The 22,835-nt window shown below is 40.4% G+C and overlaps 2 protein-coding genes across 2 annotated transcripts; one reads left to right on the top strand and one right to left on the bottom strand.

Annotated features, from left to right (window-relative positions):
- The first annotated feature begins 4,511 nt into the window (after window positions 1-4,511).
- Window positions 4,512-5,896, top strand: LOC104590584 (umecyanin-like). Its single transcript, XM_010249300.3, has 2 exons — window positions 4,512-4,972; window positions 5,201-5,896. The coding sequence occupies exons 1-2, from the start codon at window positions 4,795-4,797 to the stop codon at window positions 5,542-5,544; spliced, it is 522 nt and encodes a 173-aa protein (XP_010247602.1). The 5' UTR covers window positions 4,512-4,794; the 3' UTR covers window positions 5,545-5,896.
- A 1,333-nt stretch (window positions 5,897-7,229) lies between these two features.
- On the bottom strand, window positions 7,230-9,612 carry LOC104590583 (uncharacterized). The gene is made up of 4 exons (XM_010249299.3): window positions 9,057-9,612; window positions 8,824-8,938; window positions 8,620-8,734; window positions 7,230-8,442 (listed from the first exon to the last, which is right to left on the bottom strand). Exons 1-4 carry the CDS (start codon window positions 9,155-9,157, stop codon window positions 7,454-7,456), a joined length of 1,320 nt encoding a protein of 439 aa, XP_010247601.1. The 5' UTR covers window positions 9,158-9,612; the 3' UTR covers window positions 7,230-7,453.
- Between the last annotated feature and the right edge of the window lie 13,223 nt (window positions 9,613-22,835).

The following is a 22,835-nucleotide window of genomic DNA, read 5'->3' on the forward strand; positions in this document are numbered from 1 at the left end:
GGTTTGGTTCAAGTAGGATCCTTGAATTTGATTCTAAAATCTGGGAATACGATTCCCAGTTGGAAGGAAGGTAGGAAATTTTTGAAATTCGCCCACCCATTCCGCAACAGTTTTGGCGTCCATAGATGGATCCTACCATTCCTTTCAAGCTCGGCACTTCAGGATAACCAACACTAGAAATTTTTTTTACTCAAAAAAGATTTTGCTGTACTCACACACATGAGACTTTTCGAAGTATTGTGTTTCATTAACAAAAGTTCCGAATACAAAAAAAAAAAACAACTACTACAACCGAGCTCGGAGGTAGGTCGGTCTCCATGTGGTCCTCCTCCACGTCGTCTCGGCCTGCCTCCCCTGACGGTCTCGCCTCGAGAATTTCATCATCACTTTCCCCCTCGAAGGAGTCAAGCTCCTCGTCAGCCTCCTTCGCCATCTCAGGAGTGACGGTGGACATGGAGATAAATCTGAAGTCGAGCTCGGGAAACTTTTGCTGCATCAGCCACTTGCAGAGCTTGAAACGCGACTAGTACGAGCCAAAGCCATACTCGACCTGGAGGTCGTGAAACTCAGGGGACTCTTTGAACTCCTTGACAACGCGATCTCTCTCTTGAATTCGCGCCTCTTAGATGGCGCGTTGAAGATCTCAGTGCGCTCCTTGATCATCGCCTCGACGCTCTCGTTCTCCTGGAGGAGAGCTTCCTTCTCCCCTTTGAACTTCTTCTTCTCCTCTGTTAGTACAAGGATCAGCTCCTCCTGGCTCCGAGCTTCCTTCTTGGCTCTAAGAACTTCAACTCGAGCTAAATCCAGCTCGCAGTAATGATTTCGAGTGTTTTTTTCGGCCTCCCGATCTTGCTTCAAGCGGATCTCAGACTGGTAGACAAGTGAGTAGATAGCAGAGTTCACCTAATAAATAGAAAGCAAGCGTAAGTACCATTAACAGAAGAATAAGAAGGTAAACAAAGGGGTAGGTTACTTACGACCATACAATATCAAGCCTCTCTCTCTCCGAGCTGACTCGTTGGCATGTTAGCCCACTCCGCGACCTCTACAAGAAACACGACATCCTTGCTCTTAAGAAGCTCGAGCCACACGAGTCATTATGCTCTCCTTCGTTGAGGGGCTGAGGATCGGGCACCGATGTACCCTCGGGCTCGCGAGGTGGGGGTCCCCTCATCATGGTCCTCGTCTAGATCAACAACCGGAGGCTGGGGGTGAACTTCCTCCCCCGGGAGCTCGTCGGAGGTTTGCTCTAGCGCTGCGACCTCGGGATCAGCAGGAACCGAAGAGCCGGCCTCTTCTCGATGAGACCTCTTCGAGGCCTTTCTCTTCTTTCCCTTCTGAACACTCCTCAGAAGGTTAGCAGTGCCAACACCGGTCATAGCTTCTGCAAGAGAAAAGAAAAAGAGTTAGCCACGAACTGAAGTAAGTGCAAAAAGAAAAAAGGAAAGTGATGTGTGTGCCGAGGTGGAGGCCTACCAGGAGGACTCAGCTCAACTCGTACAAGCTTTTCCTTAGCCAGGAAATCTTTCATTTCAAGGCCGAGGTCCCTCCAAGAGTTGATGACCACCATAGTCTCAACACCCAGCCTCACCCTGGGGTCCATAATGGCCACTCGCCAGTGAGTCGGGAATGGCCACCCTTCAAGATTCCAAACAAAGAAATACCTCCTCTTTCAGGCCGATACTTTGTTCGGGTTACCGAACAGAACCTTGAACCAGGGCGAGGAGAGATATAATAGCTCTGTCGGGTGTCCCCGCGCAGGCAAGAAGAGTTCTTCTTGATGGAGCAAATCGAACTAAAGATGTCTAGGGTAAGAGGTCGGTTATACTCATGGAAAAGTGAGATCGTGCTAGTAATGGTACAAATGGAGTTCGGGTGTAGCTGGTCAATGGTGATGTTGAAGAACTTAATGATTTCTACGATGAAAGGGTGGAGCGGGAAGCACAACCCAACTACGAGCTGCTCTTCAAAAATCGTGAGCTCATGATGACCGTGAACCAAAGGGTATTGACCCAAAGGAATACTGAAGACAAGGGTGTCGGGAAGACAATAACGGGCTACCATGGACAATAATCTGTCCGAGGTCATCGTGGAAGGGCCGAAGTTGTCTGGATCCCGACCTCGAGAAGAAGATGGGACACCCTCTCCGGAGGTCGGTCGCTCTACCTGAGGTTCAGGTTCCTCAAGCCGAGATGGCCCAACGTCAGGTAAAGACGTTTCTCCTAAAAGGTGTAAAGAGAAGCTCTCTAGCAAAGAGCTGGCCCCACTGGCGAGAACCGAGGACCGCACCTCGGCACCCTCGGGCTCATTAGTATCGCTAAGTAACCTATCTATGCTAGCACTAGACATATTCGACAGGAAAAGGAAAAGGAAACAACTAGTGAAAGAAGGCGAACTCACCAAAAAGACAATAATGACCTCGGACACAAAAGGAAAGAATGGCGAGTTGAAGGACTCCGAAGCGATCTCAGGAGAGCTCAGTTACACGATTTATGGCAAAGGTAATGGGCCCTTCGGCCCTCTATTTATTGTCCACCACATTCGGCAATCAACGGTTGAGACATGTACGATCCGACAACTCCCATGAAAATCGGTTGCACGCTACCCAAGGACAAAATCGGTTGAGTGCGCCCTTTGGCGTCCGCGGAGTTTATAAACAGTGTGACGTCCGCGCGTGCCCGAGACGCGACCTGGGTCATTTCATGGTTGAGCCAGATGGTTGAACAGGCCCGACCAACGGGCGCCCTCCAAATTGTCTAGACTTCGTGCCAAATCCACCTGAACTCGTCATGAACTCCCTGCACCGGGTTGGGACCCCTAGCACGAGGAGTAGGGGGCAATTGATGAAGGGTGATTTGGCATGACCTAGTAAGAAGGGGACACGTAGACGCGATCTGCTTGAGGGGTGACAACTCAGCCGAACGAACCCATTTCACAACATTCGGAGCTTGAGTATCTGCCACCTCATCCTAAAAAACCACCTCGGCGTAGAGACACCTCGATACCCATTCTAGTTCGGGACTAAAGAATCGAAGTGCCAGTTCGGAGCTAATGAGCCAAAACGCCACATAACCTGCTCCAAAGGCCTCCCCAACGGACCCCAAATTTCTCGGGATCACAATGAGACTCGTCCTAGCTCCGCCTGAATCGAAAGTAAATGATAAACCTTATCAACATGTTGCTTTCTTTCAAAAACGGAACAAACCTTATCTGCACAGTCCGGAGATCCCGGAGCTCTTTCGTAAGGCCCACGACTACTCCATTATATAAGGACATGAAACCTCAAGGCAAAGGTATGCGTGATTGCTTTATTCACTAGCATTCAAGCACTCAAATATTCAGCTCGCATTCCTAGCATAAGTACTAACTTAAACATCAGAGCGACCTTACCGGATTAGCTACTCCGAGTTCTCTGATCCACTATTTTGCATATCGGTCCAGCTCGTCGCTCGATTAGAATTCGGATCATCTTCCAACTAGAAATATCTTGACCGCACATCATCGTATTTCATCACTAAAAAGCTATTTGTAGTTTCATTTAGAGGATTAGACACATTAAATTATTGGCAAAATCTATGGTGTATTCCATGGAAATTTTTGCAACATAGTTCAATTGTGAATGGACTAGTGATAAAAGTGACATCTTTAATGTCGTGAAAAGTTTTTAATGTATGGACACCTGTATAAAACAAACCAATGAAAAGTAAACAAAACATGTGATATCATAAACTCAATTGATTAAAATTTTGATTCAAAGTGTAGCACATATTTAGAATACATAGTAATTATACTCTAAAATATTCTGATTTTAATCCCATCTCCACAGAGATCAAATCAGCCCCCCACAACGTTCCAGAGCACATACATCCCCATCGTATATTGAAATCATCTCCTGATCATAATACAGAAATGATGTAGGAGCGGGAGATGTTACCGATACACGGCGGGGATGTACTTTGGTACGTTGTGGGGGCTGATTCGAACTCATCTCCACACACCATATTACTAATTTCTGTAGTTTTATCTGGGGCAATGGTGAGACCAAGCAAGTGGGTGTCTTCCTCCAACAAGATAGACCCATTCACCAGCCTTGACGATGGTGATAGTTGGCCCATTGCACAGAGTGATCATTCAACCAGAAAAGATGGTGCAAGCCATGGCCATATTACACCAGCATGTTTGAATTTTCAATTCTTTCATCTGTGGGAGCACGTTAAGATCAGACATTGGTGGATCTCTTATCTCATCTACTTCTGTCCAGTCTCCACCCAAAAAAGAAAAAGTCTAATCTATTTATGATTCAATAAGATCAGGCCGAAAGGATAGTCACAGGACAAATATCGTTTTGTGTGTCGGGAGACATGCACGCGGTGGGTCCTGGTTGGATGGCTGGGGCCCGACTACCGAGGGGCCAGGTGAACGGAAGGAACTGGTCAGACCTTGTGACTTCATTTGCAAGGGACCCACCATGACGCGTCTCTCTGAAGTCCAGAAGTCGCCCCGGCCGGCGGTGGTGGTGGGCGGGGTAGTTAAGGTTCGCTAATTTCTTGACGGCTTGAGTCGCTTGACCATTCTCCCCGCTTACGTCTGAACCGAATATGCATTGCTTTTTCACCCAAAATTCTACAGGGGAATGAATAATGAATGCACTTGTCACTTCCCCAGTTCTCCCCGCTTTTATAAGAACTCCAAGCTCGCTTCGCCGTTTTCTCACCCACTCTGTCACAACTCACAAACAAGTTGAAATCGTCGTTGTTCAGAGAGAGACAGGGACGACCTGGTGAACACAGAAACATGGCTCGTAGGATGATGGGTTTGCTGGGGTGCATGCTTGTTGTAGCTCTGTTTCAGAGTGCAGCTGCACAGACAACACACACCGTCGGAGGCAGCACCGGTTGGACACTTCCGTCTTCCAACAGTTTCTACACCACCTGGGCTTCCAGCCAGAATTTCGCCGTTGGCGACACTCTGGGTAAGGATTCTTCAAAATCCAATCTTTCTGTGATTTCACTCTGCGTGCTGGTGCTGGGCAAGAACACATGCGCAATCAATTTTTGAACCCACCTATGTTTTCCAAGGAAATCATCTGTTTTCCATCAAATCCAGCCTGAACTTAAATTTAAAGCAGATGGGCTTTCTCCGACAACAAATTCATCTGCGATTAATCGTTTTCCTAATTTATGTTTTTTATGTTCTCCAGAGTTCGATTTCTCCGGCTCGCATGACGTGGCCCAAGTGACAAAAGCTAATTATGACTCCTGCACTAAGACACCCATCGGTTCCATCATTTCAACCAGTCCGGCGGAGATTCTTCTTAATGCTTCAGGCGACCACTACTTCATCTGCACTATTAGCAACCACTGCCAAGCGGGCATGAAGCTAGCCATCACCGTCAGTGCCGCTTCTACTACCACCAATGGCACCACCAACTCCACTACACCTACTGCAACCTCTTCACCGCCCCCACCAAGCTCTGCTTCATCTCTTTCCGTAGGCGGCTTCTCTGCCGTACTATTGTCCATTGTCATCGCTTTCTTACACTAGATGCATATGCGGTATGCCCATACTGCGGAGCAGATCTTCTCTGTTCTTCCTTGTGTTTTTGTTTTCAGTACCACAGTTGTCTTCTACTACTAAGCCCCATACCATGTTCTACATATAGGTTGTATGTGGTTCATTTTTACATCTATTAGAACAGTTGTTTCTCAGATAATGAGCTTATTTATTTATTTATTTTTCCCTCCCTGGAGAATGAGCTCATGGACTCATGGTATAAAAATGTAATCTTCTGGAGCATGAGGATCAGAAGAAAGTGAATTACAGGGCTTGAAAGATCTCAATTTCAAACCCATAATAGATAAAATAAAAAGCTTGAGTTCTGCTATTTTCAGTAAAATTTACAATTTTGGATAAGTTACAGAGTTGAATTAAAAGACCGGAATCTATTAATATGGCATTATAATTTGCCATTAGCAGAAGCTCAGGAGAGAATAGTTGGATTAAAAGGTGACATGACAGAACTCCTTAATCCAAATTGGTGTGCCAACTGCCAAGCTAAATACTAATAGTTGTATTCTGAGAATTTTGTTTGATGGTGTAAGGGGCAGGACTCAGGAGTCTGGAGTGTTACTAGCTCTGTTTAGTCCTTTTTTAACCCGATAAGTATTGCCCTGTTTGGACTTTCTCCCAAAAGATAAAAACCAGTGATCTGATATAAACCAGCAAATTGGCAGCACCTACATAACCTCTCAATTCACTAATGTACGATTATTCAAGTCAAAGAGGATGGTCTAAACCTGGCCGCAGAAAAGACTAGAATGAACAGCTGCAAGTGCCCAATAAAAACAGCCATGATGGGGACAGAAACAGCTGGTTTATTCTTCTAGCAATCCTCTCAATTTTGAAAATGGAAATTTGACAAATGACAAAAGACCACCAAGTGCATCACTTCTCACATAGATGGGTTGATAATAAATGTGAGCCATGCTCCATCAATATCACTTCCCTTTCTTCCTGAGCTCTGAGGCTGTGCTTGGACTGCTGAGGGGGAGAGTAAACTAACAGCAGAATATGGGGAATACAGAACGATTTCCCCTCAATTGGAATTAGATTCCAAGAGGACCCTTGAAGTGAAACTAAACCTAAAAATGTTGGCCTGAACCAGAATAGGGAATGGTGTGGGCAATCCTTGTTGAAAAGAGGAAAAATACAGTATTAGACTATTGGTGATATCAAAAATACAAAAAAAGGGCTGTTTTGTCCTTTCAAACTTAATTTTTGACTGATGAAAATGGGGTGTACCCAACAAATCAAACCCCTAAAAAGGGAATGACCAAGGAGACTGGTAATTCCCATTATCCACCAAATGAGAAATCGTGGAATCCGAGCCTTTTCCACTTCCACCCACAATCCAAACACAGCCTTGGCATTTGCCACGATAGCCTGTCAGGTTCACTACAATCAGCTCCACAAAATTTCCATCTTTCACTCTTAGCCGGACAAACCCATTAGACAGTAAAGCATTGCTCCAGACGTTCAATCATTATCAATCGAACCACTTCCATTCACTGTTCTTATTCAATTATTATTCTTCTACCCTACTGTTAGCGACTTCAGATATTTAATCATTACCGATGGAACCATTTCCATCCACAGTTCTCGTTCAAATATTCCTTTCTCTGGTGTTGGCGTGAGCCTTTTTCAGCTAAAGCCACAGTTGAAACCAATGGTTTAGAGCTTTGTTTTATCCAGTGTTGCATTAGAAACAAATCTGTTTACACTTCACTTCGCATTCAGGCAAAAGCATGCAGCTCAAAGCTCAACATCAAAACATGAAAAAACTAGTTGAACATACAAAATTGTTGCAAAGAAGGCTATGTGGAGACATACATATATAAAACTTGAGCCATCTCAAGATTCCAAAATTTATGTACTACAAAAGGATTCCCATTTCCTACAAACCAGGCTTCTTGAATCTGGCAAGGAATTGATCTGATGGAAGCTTTGGTTGCCAGTAAAATTGGCCTTCCTCAGCAGGGCTTCCATCGGGTGCTTTGCGCTTTCTGAAGGTTGCATCGAGGCCTGGACCTTCCCCCTCAGAACTCCATTTACTGGAAGAGGACTCCAAAGGATCGTCGACATTGTCCCGGGGGAAGAAACAGAACTCTTTATCGTTGTGTGGAGACAAATCACTGAACTTGCTGCCCTCTTGAGAGCTACTCGACCCAACGTCCTCAACCTCATGAACCCAGTGATTTTCTGGGACAATGCCTGCAGTTGAGAGCGGACCCAAGCGCAAGGACAAGTCACACTCAATCTCAGGAGGTTTGCCAGATGCATCCCTTAAGTCTGGTTGAGATGTTCTGTTTGAGGCATTTACAGCTGCATCACTGGGTAAGAAGTTCTCCAGCACACCCACCTCGGCAGCCTCTGGGGTTCTCCCGAAAGAAGGTTTACCAACAACCCTGTTACAGTTTGAGTCTTGGGGAGTTTGGGAGCTTAACCGAGGCTCCTTAATCTGAACGGGTGTGCCATAATACAGGGGATAAACGCAACTCATGTTTGATTGGGGGTAAGCTTCAACAGGAAAGGATTGGTTACTACCAGATGGGAGGAAACTCTGTGGTGGAAAAGGGAACTCGCGAGGTGTAGTGGGGTTATTGCCTCGAGTGACAGGAATGCCACATTCCGAACCCAGACGAGTTGGGTTCATGGTTGTTGGCCTCGTGAAGCTCGAATAATACGGAATCAACTGTGGGCTGGTGGTTTGATTGCCGGACTGAAGTGGCAGTAAAGGGGGCAGACCTCTATGGGTTGTGCTGTCAGGGATTCTCGGAGGGACAGAGGCAGGCTGCTGCGCGCTGGGGGTGAGATAGCACCTCGGGTTACTGTGCCGTTGGCTTCTCGATGCTCTTCTTGGAATGCAACCAAGGAGAAGGGCGGCTGAACAAAATAGGGAGAAAACCAGAGAGACGAATTACACATTGTATACCCTTTTCAAACAACCTCTTCTTGCAAAACATAGAAAGCCTAAAATGACAACAACACAACTACAGAATTATGGAGTTGGATCAAAGAAGCAGAAGGAAACGACAAAAGAGAAAGAAAAAAGGAGTGCACCTTCGATACAAGGCTGAAGAAGCTCTCCTGTTTCAGTGCTCTCATCTATGCGAATAATCGTGTTAATGGCATCGTTTACCCGCTCCCAAAGCGTCTTGAGATCCATGTACTCCGCCTGAGTAAAGCAAAACACGCAAGAATAGATGAGCAAACGAGAAGACGGAGAACCCACAAGGGAAACCCAGCTAAGAATAATGTTAGAACCTCAGAATTAGCTTTGGAGTACATGATTTCCTCTGCTTTCAACACAACAACAGGGAGCTTTTCCTGCCATTCCTTGTTCTTCCTAGTTTCAGCGCTGTGAATCTCATTGACGACCCTAAACAAACACATGGCAGAACTTAAGAAAATACCAACAAATACAACCAAACAAGCTAGACACAAAAAGGGGGGCTTCCTTTCGAGGTGGGGTTGAGGAGGAGAAACAAGAAACAGACCTGAAAATCTCTTGAATGAGAGATCCCCTCATGGGTTGGTGCCTGTCGCTGTGCCAAGCTCTCCTGACACACTCATAGGGCCGAGGGCCGGGCCTTGGCATCTTCACTAACAACTGAAATCCAACTACACAATAAGGATACAAGGAACTAATCCTGCCTCACACTAAAACAAATTTCTACGATAGACTTGTTCAGTTTTTGTTGCTTCTACTCTTGCCGGGCTTCTTCTCCTCTCCTCTGCAACCCCCCACTTGTAAGAAGACCACCACCCTTTTCCTTTGAGAAGACCAGAAACCAGATTAAAGAGATAGAGAGAGAGAGAAGGAAAGAGAATGGGGAGAGGGGAGGGGGATTGGGTGGGGGAGGCAAGAGGGGTTAGGCTGAGCTTTGCTTTTCTCTTCTTTCTTTTTCTGTCCTTCACTCAATAATTTAAAGGGTTTACCTTACCAATGGGGTGGGTGACTAGGTGTGTCCCCCACACATCCACATGCCTGCCCCCCAACCGGTATTACATCTCCCTTTCTCCCCCCCTCTCCATCTCACCCCGGCCCCTCCCTGACCATTCATAAAAATTTCTCTCTATGAGGAGGGGCTGAGGCTCTGATCATCTTGTCACTGTCGGTGGCACCTAACCAACCCCAACCTCTATTATGAGACTTTTCCTGTGGGACTCAGTCTGCCCAGAAGCACCACCCCACACCAGGACCCATGCAGTCGAGAGCTCAGCCATTGGATTCCAATCTCTTCTGACTTACCACAGTGGTACTAGATAAGGCTGCAAGCCCTACCCAACCCAAGTGGGGGCCTTGGCCTTTGGGGAGGGTTTGTTTTTATCAGGGGCGGAAGAGAATTCCATATTTCAAGGCATGGGCTCTCCCTGCAGTCGAGCTTTTCTAACCTTTTTATCCTCTACTTACAACTTATTCAACATCAATGTTCCTTGAATCTTTAACAGTTCAGTACACAATTGCACAGCTGGTTTGAGTGCTGTCAAGCTTTTTGCAACATTCTTCCTTGAATCCAACAAGCTTCATATTCAATAGCACAACTCAGTGTGTGTTGTCAAGTTTTTGGTGCTGGCCAAAGCTCCCCCTGGTCCGGTGCTGCAGGAGACATCAAAATGCTTATGGTCCTGGCCCCATAACAGTCCAGCTGTCTAATTTCTATTGCTTCTGAACCAATCCCTGATGGGCCCCATCATGAACAATAGTTAGTTTGACCACAAATCAGCCGGAAAACATTTTGAGTACAAAGATGGGTTCTTTTGGAATAAGTTCTGCAACAAGTTTACTACCCCTTAAAAAATCAATACCCCCAGATCATAGATAAGTCAGTTGGTTAAAAACTTAAAAAGTAAGCTGATCACTTGATAGATAAGCAGTGGAACCCCCATCTAGTGGTGGGTCCTGATAGTGACACCTGACAAATTTGTGAGCCCCAAACTGAAACTATACGTCAAGCCCTGTAGCCCCAGACGCAAGCCACCCTGTCTTATTGTCCTAACTTTTGTATGGGACAGATTTCCTTGCAGACTGCACAGGAAAGGAATCATACACATGAGACTCTACTGGGGCGAAGTTGGGCACAGCCCTCAGCCCATGTATAATGTATTCAAGCTCTAAACCGCTATGCCCTCTACTGCTCTCTCTCACTGTACTTCATAATGGGGAACAGAGATAATGTGGACAAATCCGACTTGGACCAGCTTACTACAGAATTGACCATGTCATTGCTGCTACATGGAAGCTGGTGAGTTCTGAAGATCTGGGGAAGAAACCAAAACCGTCCTGAACAACTTACATCAAACCAAGAATAAATCCAATAGACTCTTAGTGAGAGAAGATGGCCTAGAGAACAAATGAAGCCCTTTTAGGCCACTAGCTAAGCTATGGCATGAAAGATTCCTGGGTCATTCAAATCTGTTGAATAGATGTCTCCTGCTTTTATTCTTCATATCAAAGAAAACCCATATGGCCATATCTTGATTAACTGGGGAATGAGGGGGGCCACACATGGAGTGGCAATATGAGATTATGATCTTTAATGAATTTTTTGTGGACATAATGTGATAGAATTTTGACTTTGAAAGCACATCCGAAAATGACTTTCTAGGTAGACTAGACAACAAAATCCTACAAACAGTTTAATAGATCTCTAGCCCTCTAATTATTTCAAAATATTTTAGAAATAAGGTATATTTATAGAGTGAAATTGTGAGAAAGACGTATCAAGACTAGGTTCCTTAAAAATATAGGCTTTTTTTATAAAAGTTATATATAACTTATTTAATACTTAATATAGAATCAACCATATGAATGAATGAAATTCATTGAACCATAGCTCATCAATTTGGGTTTTTGTTTTTGACTCGGGCTTGTAACATCAGGAGCAGAGTCAACTCAGGAGTCATGGGGTTGATTCAAGTTAGAATTAATTCTGTAAATTATATTTATGTGGCATAACATTTTAAATTCTCTTGGTTGGTTTGTACTAGAAAGGTATGGTGTATGGATAATATGGATAGGGAAAGTGAACAAGTGGCTAATATGGATGATCCCCTGTCTGATGGATGGTTCAGATTGGCCAAAATACCAACTTTTTGCATTTTAAGATGTTTGACAAGCCACAAATAGGAACCAATGAAAATTGAATGGGCACAAATGACTGTGATTAGATTATGAGTCAAAGGAGACACTGTAATCTATCGCTTGATCCAAAGGAATCATAATGACTCGGCTCCCCATGCCTGGAGTGGAATCAACTCGGAGGAGTCATGGAGCCAACTTGGGAGATAACAAATAGTTGCAAATATAATTCTTCCTGTTGAGAATGCATCTTTTGCTTTACACCCTATTACCTCTGATGTTCATTTAACTAAAATATGAGATATTAATGAATTATGTGAAGAAAGAAACTAAAATTAGGTTAAAAATGGGTTCCTTTTATTTGTGAACATGAATACATTTTGGCATGAAAATGGCAAAGCACAAGCAAATCAACAAATGGGGTTTTTGCATCAAATGGTAAGGATTGATTATCACTAACAAATCTATTCAAATCTTAAAGCCAAAGGGTTCCTATAAGGCCATTACCCAGTGTTGGTCCCAGCTCTTAGACTCAAACCTTTGTTCTTATGTGTATCAGGCTTGAGATTTTACCATTACACCAAAGTTCACGACATTATAGATATAAGAAGCTAAAATGTTCTCAGTTCAACTGTAAATCTACAAGGTTCCTTGCATTGTAGATATAGACCAAATCAAAGTCTATTGTAGTACTATTTTTTTATATAGATACATACAAATTGTGCTCTTGAAAGTTGATTCCTGTGGTATCAGTGATTTGTATGAAGCCATGTAAGATAGATTCATTCCTAATTGTTAATAAAATATTGGAGTAAGGTCATTTCATATAATGACAGCAAGGGTTCAAATAAAGGCCATTACCCAATAAATACTGGTCCCGGATATCCGGGATCTTGAAAGGAGTAAGGAGTGCATAACATTTGGCTTCTTACTGTGAAGTGGCTTTTGGATCAAGACTTTGGACCCATCTTTTCATGCTTGTCAGTCCTATATTTTACCCTCATACCAAGCAATGATTACCATGTATGTGGTTCAAATGCCACTCAAAACTATAACCTACATATCTATATATTCACCAAGTTTAGGAGCTGTTTGGTAACAGGTGAAGTGGCTGAACTGAGAAGCTTGTTACTTGATGTTTTGATAAATAACTAAAAACACAAAGAAATAATCATTCAGTTCATCAATTTTTTTTTTTGTAACCATTCAGTTCAGTTCATCAATTTCAGCTGTTGTTTTGATAAATAACTAAAAACACAAAGAAATAATCATTCAGTTCATCAATATTTTTTTGTAACCATTCAGCTCAGTTCATCAATTTCAGCTGTTATCAAATGGCCCCTTATTAACTTTAACACCCATCCCGAGATAAATTATCTATCGGGGCAGAACCCCGTGATACGGACCCCACCCATTTTCAGCTTATAGACTAACCCGAATATGTTATGTCAAGTTATTGGGGTCTCTTTTCTTATTTCTCGTTATTTCTATTTTACTTTACTATTTGTGCCATTCAAAATTGTGTCTTGGCTTTTGTGCAACATTATCCATACCAAGACTTTTCATGATCAAAACTGATATGTTCTAGGATACAGAGGTACAAGCCTATAGAATAGATCCTGTTCGACTATGAATAACGAACAACCATTTGTTAACAGCCTTTGGATGTTATTTTCACATATCTGAAAATTTGAAATAGTGAGTTTTGTAGAATACTTGCCCTTTATTTCAGACAGCGAGCTCCAATCACCAAACAGAGTCATGGAGCTCTTGTAGGTGTGAAGTGAAGATCAATTTTGATGCATCAAGGAAAATCGATGGTTGGGCTGGGTGAGGTTGGAGTGGTGGCAACGGATCATGTTGGTCACCTTCTCTTTGTGGTCAGTATTCTATTAACATGGTAGAATCTCGGGCAACTCTTGAAGTACATCACATTACATCAAGGTTTATTCGAAGCAGCATTATCATTCAAGGGGATTCTAGCTTAGATAGTGTTTGGTATCGATGTAGTTTTTTGAAGAAATTGTACCAGATCAGCATTGTAGATGTGTTTAACAAAAAAACGCCTAAAACGTTATTTGGTTGAGCCTCTCAAAAATCGTATGAACTATTTATAAAAAAAACATCAATTTTAACATTTTTCATTTTCAAGACTGATTCCTTCACTGTTTGGCTTATATGGCGCCTAATGGCATTGAAGTGTAAAAAAATCATACAAAACGTTTAAAGCAGATTTTTGTCTCATTTTTTAAGACAAAATCGTACAAAATATTTATCTTTACCAAACAACTCATTGAAGAGTGCTATTTGATGAGGCTCATCCACATGATCCAATCCTACCTGCCATAACATTAATCTTACTATGTGACTATGTCTTATATGCATGTGTTTAAGAGAAGCTACCTTTGTGGCTGGTTGGCTTGCTAATCTGGGTCACACCACTAGTCTTGCTTGTTCTATTTTTAGGAACAGGCATTTAGGGCAAGGATTAAAATATCGCAATGTATTAGAGCATATCATCTGTAACCCTCCAATATGCCTCTATAACTTGAGTGTTTCAAGGGGTAGATGGGTCTTAAATCGACTCTCTTGAATTGATATTTTGATCTTGATTTGGGGTACAAATGAGAGTAATGTGGATAGTTTTTTAATATAACAAGACACCAATAATAAAAATTTAATAACTTAGACTTCTTGTTATACCTTTCCAGGGGCTGAAATGACCATTCCAACCCAAGAGGTTTGATCATCATGTACATAAGAAGACTGATGCAAAAACATGGGCAATTTCTGTCATCATATAGGCAGCAGAGATGTCTTAATAATTGAGAAACTCTGAATAAAGCCACTACCCCGTATGGTCATGTCTAGGCACTCAATAATGCTGCAACCATTTTGGTTGGATGGGTACAAATGGTGGGACACACTCACCAATCACCACTTATACAGTACGACCCCTTATTGACTGCCATGAGCAAGGACTTGATTTTGATGCAGTAACAATTACCCAACATGTAGAAAAGACATGAGACAGACATTCACAATCTTCTTCTGTTTCTGCAAATGAGACTACTAGCTAGATACAAGCGCAGATCCATATGTAGATGAATTGGTACCCCAGAAATCTTACTATTTTTTTTATGGCATAAATATGCATTACACTGCAGAAGAGACAAACAAATTCCCAGAAGTTAATTGCATATACAATAAGAACCATAAGAATTGAGAATCCATCGGTCGGAATTGGAATCGGAACCGGAATCTTTCAGAATAAGAATCAGAATGGTCTATTCTTATAGTCTGTTTGATTCAGATAAGAATGAGAATGAAAATTGGAATCAGCAGGAATAGGATTTTATTCAATGACCATTCATTCACTCAAATGGAAAAATGTCATTCCACCAGGGATAGAAATGGAATTCCAATTCCACTCAATCAAAAAGTTCGAATCGAAATAGCCCATTCCAATTTTAATTCCAGACCCCTATTCCCGCCAACAGTCTACGTGCTATTCAATCACTGTGTCCTGATTTCTTTTTTCCTTCTTTCAATTGGCCTCAAGCTGTTCACGGGTGTCGCTTTGAGCCTTTAAATTCTGATTGGAACCTACCCAACCAACAGCCATGGCCTAGCTTTCATTGGCATCGTTTCTCCTTTTAACACCAAAATAAGAGCCGGTTAAAAAAAGTCACTGTTGAAGCAACAACCCTCACCTTTACTAGGTTAGGTCGTATCCACAGATATAGCCAGTCTTCCATCAGTTAAAACTTGTAGAAATAAGAATCGTTGCTACCTTTTGATAAACATCTCCTGAGCATCACTGGTGTCAACATCCAAACAATCAGTTTAACCTGGTGCCGGCATCCAAGGCTTTGGCCTCTTCGAATGATCCATTAGACAGACCCAAGACACTATTAGGATCCAATCTTAATTGGGTTGGGATCTTTTGTCATTTTCAAGTGATTTCATTGATGTTGTTTATATGATTTTAGTCCTAGTTGTGTGGAATGCTATTCAACTGTATATCAGTTCCTAGTGAGACTTTAGGGAGTGTTTCATTGGCTTTGAGGATATCTACTTCATTCCTACTGTTCTACCTTTGATCCAGTTCAGTAAATTAAGGAACCCCCACAATCAAATCAAATCCTTGTCTCAATAAACTTAGGGGCTATATGATTCCCTCAAGAAGTAAATATGGTTCTTCAATTGCTCAACTTTTTAGGTTATATCTTGTCTATCAAAAGAAGACATATATGCATATATATAGGTGATTTCATTTACTTTCATGAAGGCCCACTGAAAGCTAATTCCTGACCACTAAATATGTGCCCACTTTTTCTTTTGTACGTAGGGTTCGTAATGTTGGTCTTGGCTTAAAATCCTTGTTGCCGCTTCTGAAGATTTCTGCTCTGCTTTTTACTCTTGCTTTCTGTTTTGGATAGCATTTTGTGACCAATTCCCATTGTCACCATTGAAAGAATGCTTGCTTACATTTGTCCTCTGCAGTCTGCACCCAAAACCCTTTTTCTTAGATTCTGCGAAGGCCCTCTAGCAAGCCATGATTGGCAATGGGGTTACAGTCTTTGTTGAACCATTCTATATTAAAATATTATCCCATTATCTATCAATTAAGCCCATGTTTGAACTTTTCTTCCCACCCACCTTCTGGTTTTCAAATAGTAAATCAGAACTCAGAATTCAAAAGTTAAATACGCAAAGTGATTTCCTAAATCAGCAAGTTTTAAAATGACTAAAATAGCAGAAAATATGGCAAAAAGTATTCCCCGGATTTCACACTGCATATAAACCTAACTACCATTTTTATTTGTTTCACATGATATCTTGCATGTTCCTTTTTAGTTTTTATTTCAATGCTATTTACAAAAGTACAATGTTATTTCATTCAACAAGCTGGCTTGGGTTTGGGTTTAAGCCTATTCAAAACTTAACAAATGCTCAACCCATCCCGACCCAAGTTGCATCCTAGTTTGTCAAGCTATACATTCTTAGGGTGGTAATTAGGCACGTTTTGGGCGAGGTTGGGTTTTGGTTGAATTTCAACTCATTCATCGAACCAATCAACCCATTATTCGCATTCGAATTCAAATGAAATTAGGGGTGAAAATCGAATCGAATCAGATAATATCTGCATTCGTATGTGATTAGAAAATTCAATATCCGAATTTGATTTGATATCTAATGGATATTGAAAATTAATATTCAAATTTGATTAAATATTTGAATATTCGATCTGGTTTGAATTCGACCAATTAATTAATTTAGGTAATTAATAAATATTTTATTTATATAAAGTATATAAATATATAAATTATTTATATAATTTAATTATTATATATATTATATAAAACATTTAAATATTTTATATATTATTTATAAGAATTAAATAATCGGTTGAATTCGGATATTTATCGAATCGAATCAGGTCATATCCGAATTCAAATCCGATTAACTATTCGATATGAATAAGATATCCGAATTTGACCAATTAAATATTCGAATTATCTGAATTTGATTTGATTATGTTGAATCTCACATTCAAAATCGAATTTTCAAATACCTTTAACACCCTTAATAACAATCCACCCAATCCATTAACATTCTTAACGATTTTAGTTTTATAAAGATGGCTTAATAGTTAAAACCAATCTATTCTCAATAGCTTACATAACCAAATGAAAAATTGGAAAAATGATTTCTCATTTGGATGCTCTGGGGGATGTGATTGGTCAAAGTTCTTTCCTCGTCATACCTTTCCAGAATCATACATATTGTCTAATTGTAGTTCCATTGAGATTTAATGAGATGATCAGATGATTATAGTTAGACATAAGTTAAAAGATAAGGGAGATAAAGAATAAGAGGAAAAAGAGTATAGGTGTGCTTTCAACCCGCGGCTGAACCGGCCGACCAGGCTGATTGACTTTGCCAGCGGTCTAACAAACTAGCCACCCAGTCCGGACTAGTTGGCTCTGTCACCATCTTAGTGACCCATCCAGTTTGGACTGGTCCAATGTCAATAGCATATTGAATTGGCTGGTTGGTCTTGGCTGAAAATCCTTGTTGCTGCTTCTTAAGCTTTCTGTTCTGCTCATGACTTTTGCTTTCTGGTTGAATTGCATTCTGTGATAAATCCAGATTGCCACTATTGAAAGATTGCTTAGATTTTTCCTCTGAACACCATATCCTTTTCTAAGATTCTGCAAAGGCCCCTCTAGCAAGCCATGATTGTCATAACAGGCTTTGTTGAACTGTTCTGCCATTGAACTTTTCTTCCCACCAACCTCCTCGTTTTCAAATTGTGAATCAGAAATCAGAATTCAAAAGTTAAATATGCAAAGTGATTCCCTAAATCAGCAGGTTCTAAATTGACTAAATCCCTGTGGATTTCAAAATCTTCTAAAATAGCAGAGAGTATTCCCTGGATTTCATACTGCTTATAAACCTAACCACCACTTTTATTTGTTTCACATGAAAAGGGTTTGGAATCGGAATTGGAATGAACCATTCTGATCCAAACTGTTTGGTTGAATGGAATCAGAATCCCATTCTCATTCCTGTCCAACTGATTTCAATTCTTATATCAATTCCTGTTTGAACCAAACAAACTATGGGCATAGACCATCCCGATTTCAATTCTAACTATGAACCAAACGGATCATTAATTTCCATTTATAATGTTATTTCACCTAATAAGCCATTGTTGCGATACAAGTCGGGTTGCCTAAGTTCAAGAATTTCCAACTACATGTTGCGATGCAAGTCGGGTTACATTTTTTTTTTTGTTACACATGAGGCCCATCGGCCAATACCATGAAGAGCCTATGGTTCCACGGGTTTGATCCTATGCCTCCCAAATAGACGGAGACCATGCTATACAACCATCTCGACTACTGGGTCATCAGCATGCTTGGGTTTGGATTCAGGCCCATTTAAAACTTAACAAATGTTCTATCCATCCGGACCCAAGTTCAAGATTTTCAACTACATCAAGCTTGGGTTTTGGATTCTTTTTTCTGGTACACATGGCCTAATGGCCATACCATGGACAGACTGGCTTTACGGGTTTAACCCATGCCGAGGAGGTGTCATACGACCATCTCAACTACTGGGTCATGGGCAGGCTTGGGTTTGGGTTCAGGTTCATTCAAAACTTAGGCTCAGTTTAGGAGTACAAATACAAATATGTGCGGTGCGAATACACAAAATAATACAAAATACAAAGGTTTTACACTCTACAAATTTGTATTTCTACTCCTAAACTGAGCCTTAATAAATGTTTAATCCATCCCAATCCAAGTTCAAGAATTTCAACTACATCAGGCTTGGGGTTTGGATTCTTATTTCTGGTACACACGGCCCAGTGGCCATACCATAGAGAGTCTGTCGTTCTGCGGGTTTAACCCATACCTCCCAAATGGAGGAGGTATCATCCGACCATCTCAACTATTGAGTCATGGGTAGGCTTGGGTTTGGATTTAGGCCCATTCAAAAGTTAACAAATGTTCAATCCATCATTCTTGGGTTTTGGATTCTTTTTTCTTATACATACGGCCCAGTGGCCATACCACGAAGAACCTATGGTTCTGGGGGTTTGACCAGTACCTTCCAAATGGAGGAAGTATTAAGTGACTATCTCAACTATTGAAATCATGGCAAGCTTGGGTTTGGGTTTAGGCTCATTCAGAACTTGACAAAGGCACGGCCCATCCCGACCCACGTTGTACCCTAATTACACATAAGATTTGTTTATGAAGTTTTCTTTTTACTGATAGTATAACACTTTATTATTCTGAATAGCTTTATACAGTTAAATTCTCGCCAATGAAAACCCTCCACAGCTATTCTAACGTTCTGTGCACACGGGTTATATGCTTAGTTGGTGTAGGGCTGTCAATGGGCCAGTTAGACCCATTACAGGATTAAAAGTATAGCTGTCAAATATAATCCGGTTTTATTGGACCAGACCCGATAGTCCGGGTTGGTTTGGGGTCAGTATGTTCTGGTTTGGAACTAGTTTTGCAATATCCTGAACAGGACCTGACCCGGCCCATTATTTGGCTGTCCACCAGATTCAAATAACATTGTTTCCCTATTTTGTGCGAAAGGGCAGCCGGGGTTGGGGAGGTGAGGGGGCCATATGATATGCCCATGTCCAAATCCTAAGAAAGCCCTGAGATTAGAAGTTTAGGCTGTGCTTGATTGCAATGTAAATAAATTTGCATTGATGCAAAATTATGGCAGTGCAAATTATTTGAGTGTAAATTCTGATTTATTTTTGTTTTAAATTTTAGCTTTTTTTTTTGTGTGATTGCACTACAAATGAAGTAAATTAAGACATGAAGCAGAATAAAATAAATCCAAAACAAAATTAAACAAGAATTTGTATTTTTTACATTTACATTCTCAGGCATTTGTACTAATACAAATAAATCTGCACTGCAACCAAACACAGCCTTATGATTTCTTGTTGAGAAAATTTCAATGTCCTCACCCTGACCAAACAAAAAAAAAAAAAATTCCTAGCTCCAACACAAATCTTCCACTTGACAACCCACTCTAATTCAGGCGATGTTTGGTATCGTGGTGTTGCGTGTCCGTTAAATTTATGCAATGGAAATCAGGGAAAAGCATGGTTTAGGCATGATGTGCCATATAATAATTGTTTATTGTGTTTTATTCCACATAAGTGTCACAAGGTGCTGGGGCGGAGCCAAGTATATTGGTGGGGTCCTTGCCCCCCAAGCTTCTTCTTAAAACCATGATTTATATAGTTAGCTAGTAAGTGGAGGGTAGAGTTAGAAACATAATAAAGTGGGTCCCAAAAAATAAAAAATAAAACTGGAAAGTTCTACCAAATGGTAAGGATATCACTCTCTACTGCTCTTCTAACTCCCAAAATTAAAAAAAAAATATATATATATATATATATATATATATATATATATATATTTATTTATTTTAAATAACTGTGATATACCCAAAACTTTCTACCCCATTTCTCTCCCAACCCTACTTTCTCTACTCTCTATTTCATTTTCTTATTTAATTTTGACCCCTCAAGAGAAAATTCCTAGCTCCCCCACAGATTAGGTGCCACATAAGTAAAATGAAAAACAACAATTAAAATATAAAAATAATATTTCCTCTCAAAGTAAGTTTTACATAACTCAAGATAATAAAGTATTTATAGTGTTTTCAAGCGTATCTATGTGTACCTTAGTTTTTCTCCGATAGGCATGTATATCCAAGGCATATCCCGATATGTTTCTTAAAATTGACTTTCCAATACACTTGGCATTTCCGATACTTTGAACCTTGATCGTACTAGCATAGAAAAGGCCTTGCACACAAAATGTAACAGTCGCATGTGATTTCAACATGCGGTTTACATTTGCCCTTACTAGATGGGAGAATTGCACACGACTACCGCATATTTTCAGAAGCTGTACATAATTCAAAATATAATTTTCCGCATCCACCATAGTGTATGAGTGCATCATACATTGCAATTTTTGTATATTATCTGAATTGGTGCAAAAAAATAATATCCTCATTCTCATGTAAGTATTATATTGTTGATTTTACAAACCCCAACATAACTAGCTACATAACACCATATCGTAATACACGGTACCGTTTGCTTGATTTTCGAAGGGGAGGACGACCTAAAACAAACAAAAAAAAGAATACTTCAACAATGCTCTTGCCTCATTGAGAAGTGTTACCAAGTAGAGTTTTAGTGTGTTGAAGGTTTGATTCCCTATCCTAAAGTGTATGTCGTACTATTCACTGAGAACACAATGGTTAATAGTTGTGGCTTGCATGGCAATACACAACTTAATTAGGGGCAACTACGACACGAACACCTTATTTAACAAGTTTGAGAATGATGAAGAGTTCAAAATCCAACCTCCGTCAAAGACAAATGGAGATGTTGATGAGATTGTTGTTGGTAGTGTAGATCAGCAATAAGAGATGTTGTTGCTTAGGCAACAACTTGCAAATGCAATATATGCTAACCATACTCAGCCACCATTGAGAAGGCTTAGTTCAACATAATCTATGTTGGTGGTTATGATTTTCGTTTTTCTCTGATTTTGATAAATAATATGCATTGAATGCAGATGTATTTAACTTTAACATATGTAAGTACTTTGTGTTTTGGTTACTTTATGTTTATCTAGTCACTCATGTATTATCTCATTACAAGTCATTAATGGCTGGTGGGAAAATTTTTTGTAGTGTTCATTGGTCATCACTCATGTATATACAATACTTGGACTGGATGCAACTTGCAGGTCCACCAGTACAGAGTGCAGTGTTTGCTCATATAAAACATATGAGGAAGCAAATTATAAACTCCATCATTTCATGGCTTCACCTGATTCTTCAATTAACCTATGTGTATTGGGCTTCCGCATATGTTATGTTTGTTGCTGTGATTACATTGGGTGTTATGTACATGTCCAAGTAAAATGCAATTTTACAAACATTTGCACTTTTATGTTACTTTAGAGTATATTATCTGAACATGGATATGGATTTTTTGATATTTTCCACCTGTTTTCATAAATATAATTAAAGACAAAAGTTAGAACCACTTTATTATGTTATGTTGTTTATTAAAACTATTTTTTGTAAAAACTGCTCCTCGAAAATACTTTTTAGAAGTACTATTCAATAATAATAATAATAATAAAATTAATAATAATAATAATAATAATAATATTATTATTATTATTATTTTCATATTCAAACAATCAAATCTTTTGTTACATGATGGAGCGCAAGTGCACCAAATTTATTATGATTGTTGATTCTCTTGGGTGTTTTCGCCCTTCAAGAAAATAGTACATTATGTACCATCATATTTATTAGATAATAATACAATATATTAAATGTCATATTTATTAGTTAATATATTGATTTTGGTTAAAAATTTATATTACAAGTTTACGTGAAAGTAAATATCACATTTAATATTATTATCTCGAAACTGTTGAGTGGCATGTGCAATTGCAGGTGTGAGAGAGAGGGATGTTCTTTCTGTACTCTTTGGATATGGATCTCTACTGTTTTGCTGCACCTTTCATGGTGGATAATTTTGGTTTAATGTATTGTTTTTCAAAAAAAAAAAAAAGTCATGCAGCAACTAACTAATATGTTTCTTAGA

This window comes from Nelumbo nucifera, chromosome 2 (assembly GCF_055504915.1).
Source record: "Nelumbo nucifera cultivar China Antique chromosome 2, China Antique-T2T, whole genome shotgun sequence".
Taxonomy (NCBI): Eukaryota; Viridiplantae; Streptophyta; class Magnoliopsida; order Proteales; family Nelumbonaceae; genus Nelumbo; species Nelumbo nucifera.

Coding starts and splice junctions, on each gene's coding strand:
- LOC104590584 (XM_010249300.3), top strand. CDS start 4,795: ATGGCTCGTAGGATGATGGGTTTGCTGGGGTGCATGCTTGTTGTAGCT. Junction 4,973..5,200: donor CGCCGTTGGCGACACTCTGG/GTAAGGATTCTT, acceptor TATGTTCTCCAG/AGTTCGATTTCTCCGGCTCG.
- LOC104590583 (XM_010249299.3), bottom strand. CDS start 9,157: ATGCCAAGGCCCGGCCCTCGGCCCTATGAGTGTGTCAGGAGAGCTTGG. Junction 8,939..9,056: donor CTCATTCAAGAGATTTTCAG/GTCTGTTTCTTG, acceptor GTGTTTGTTTAG/GGTCGTCAATGAGATTCACA. Junction 8,735..8,823: donor ACTCCAAAGCTAATTCTGAG/GTTCTAACATTA, acceptor TGCTTTACTCAG/GCGGAGTACATGGATCTCAA.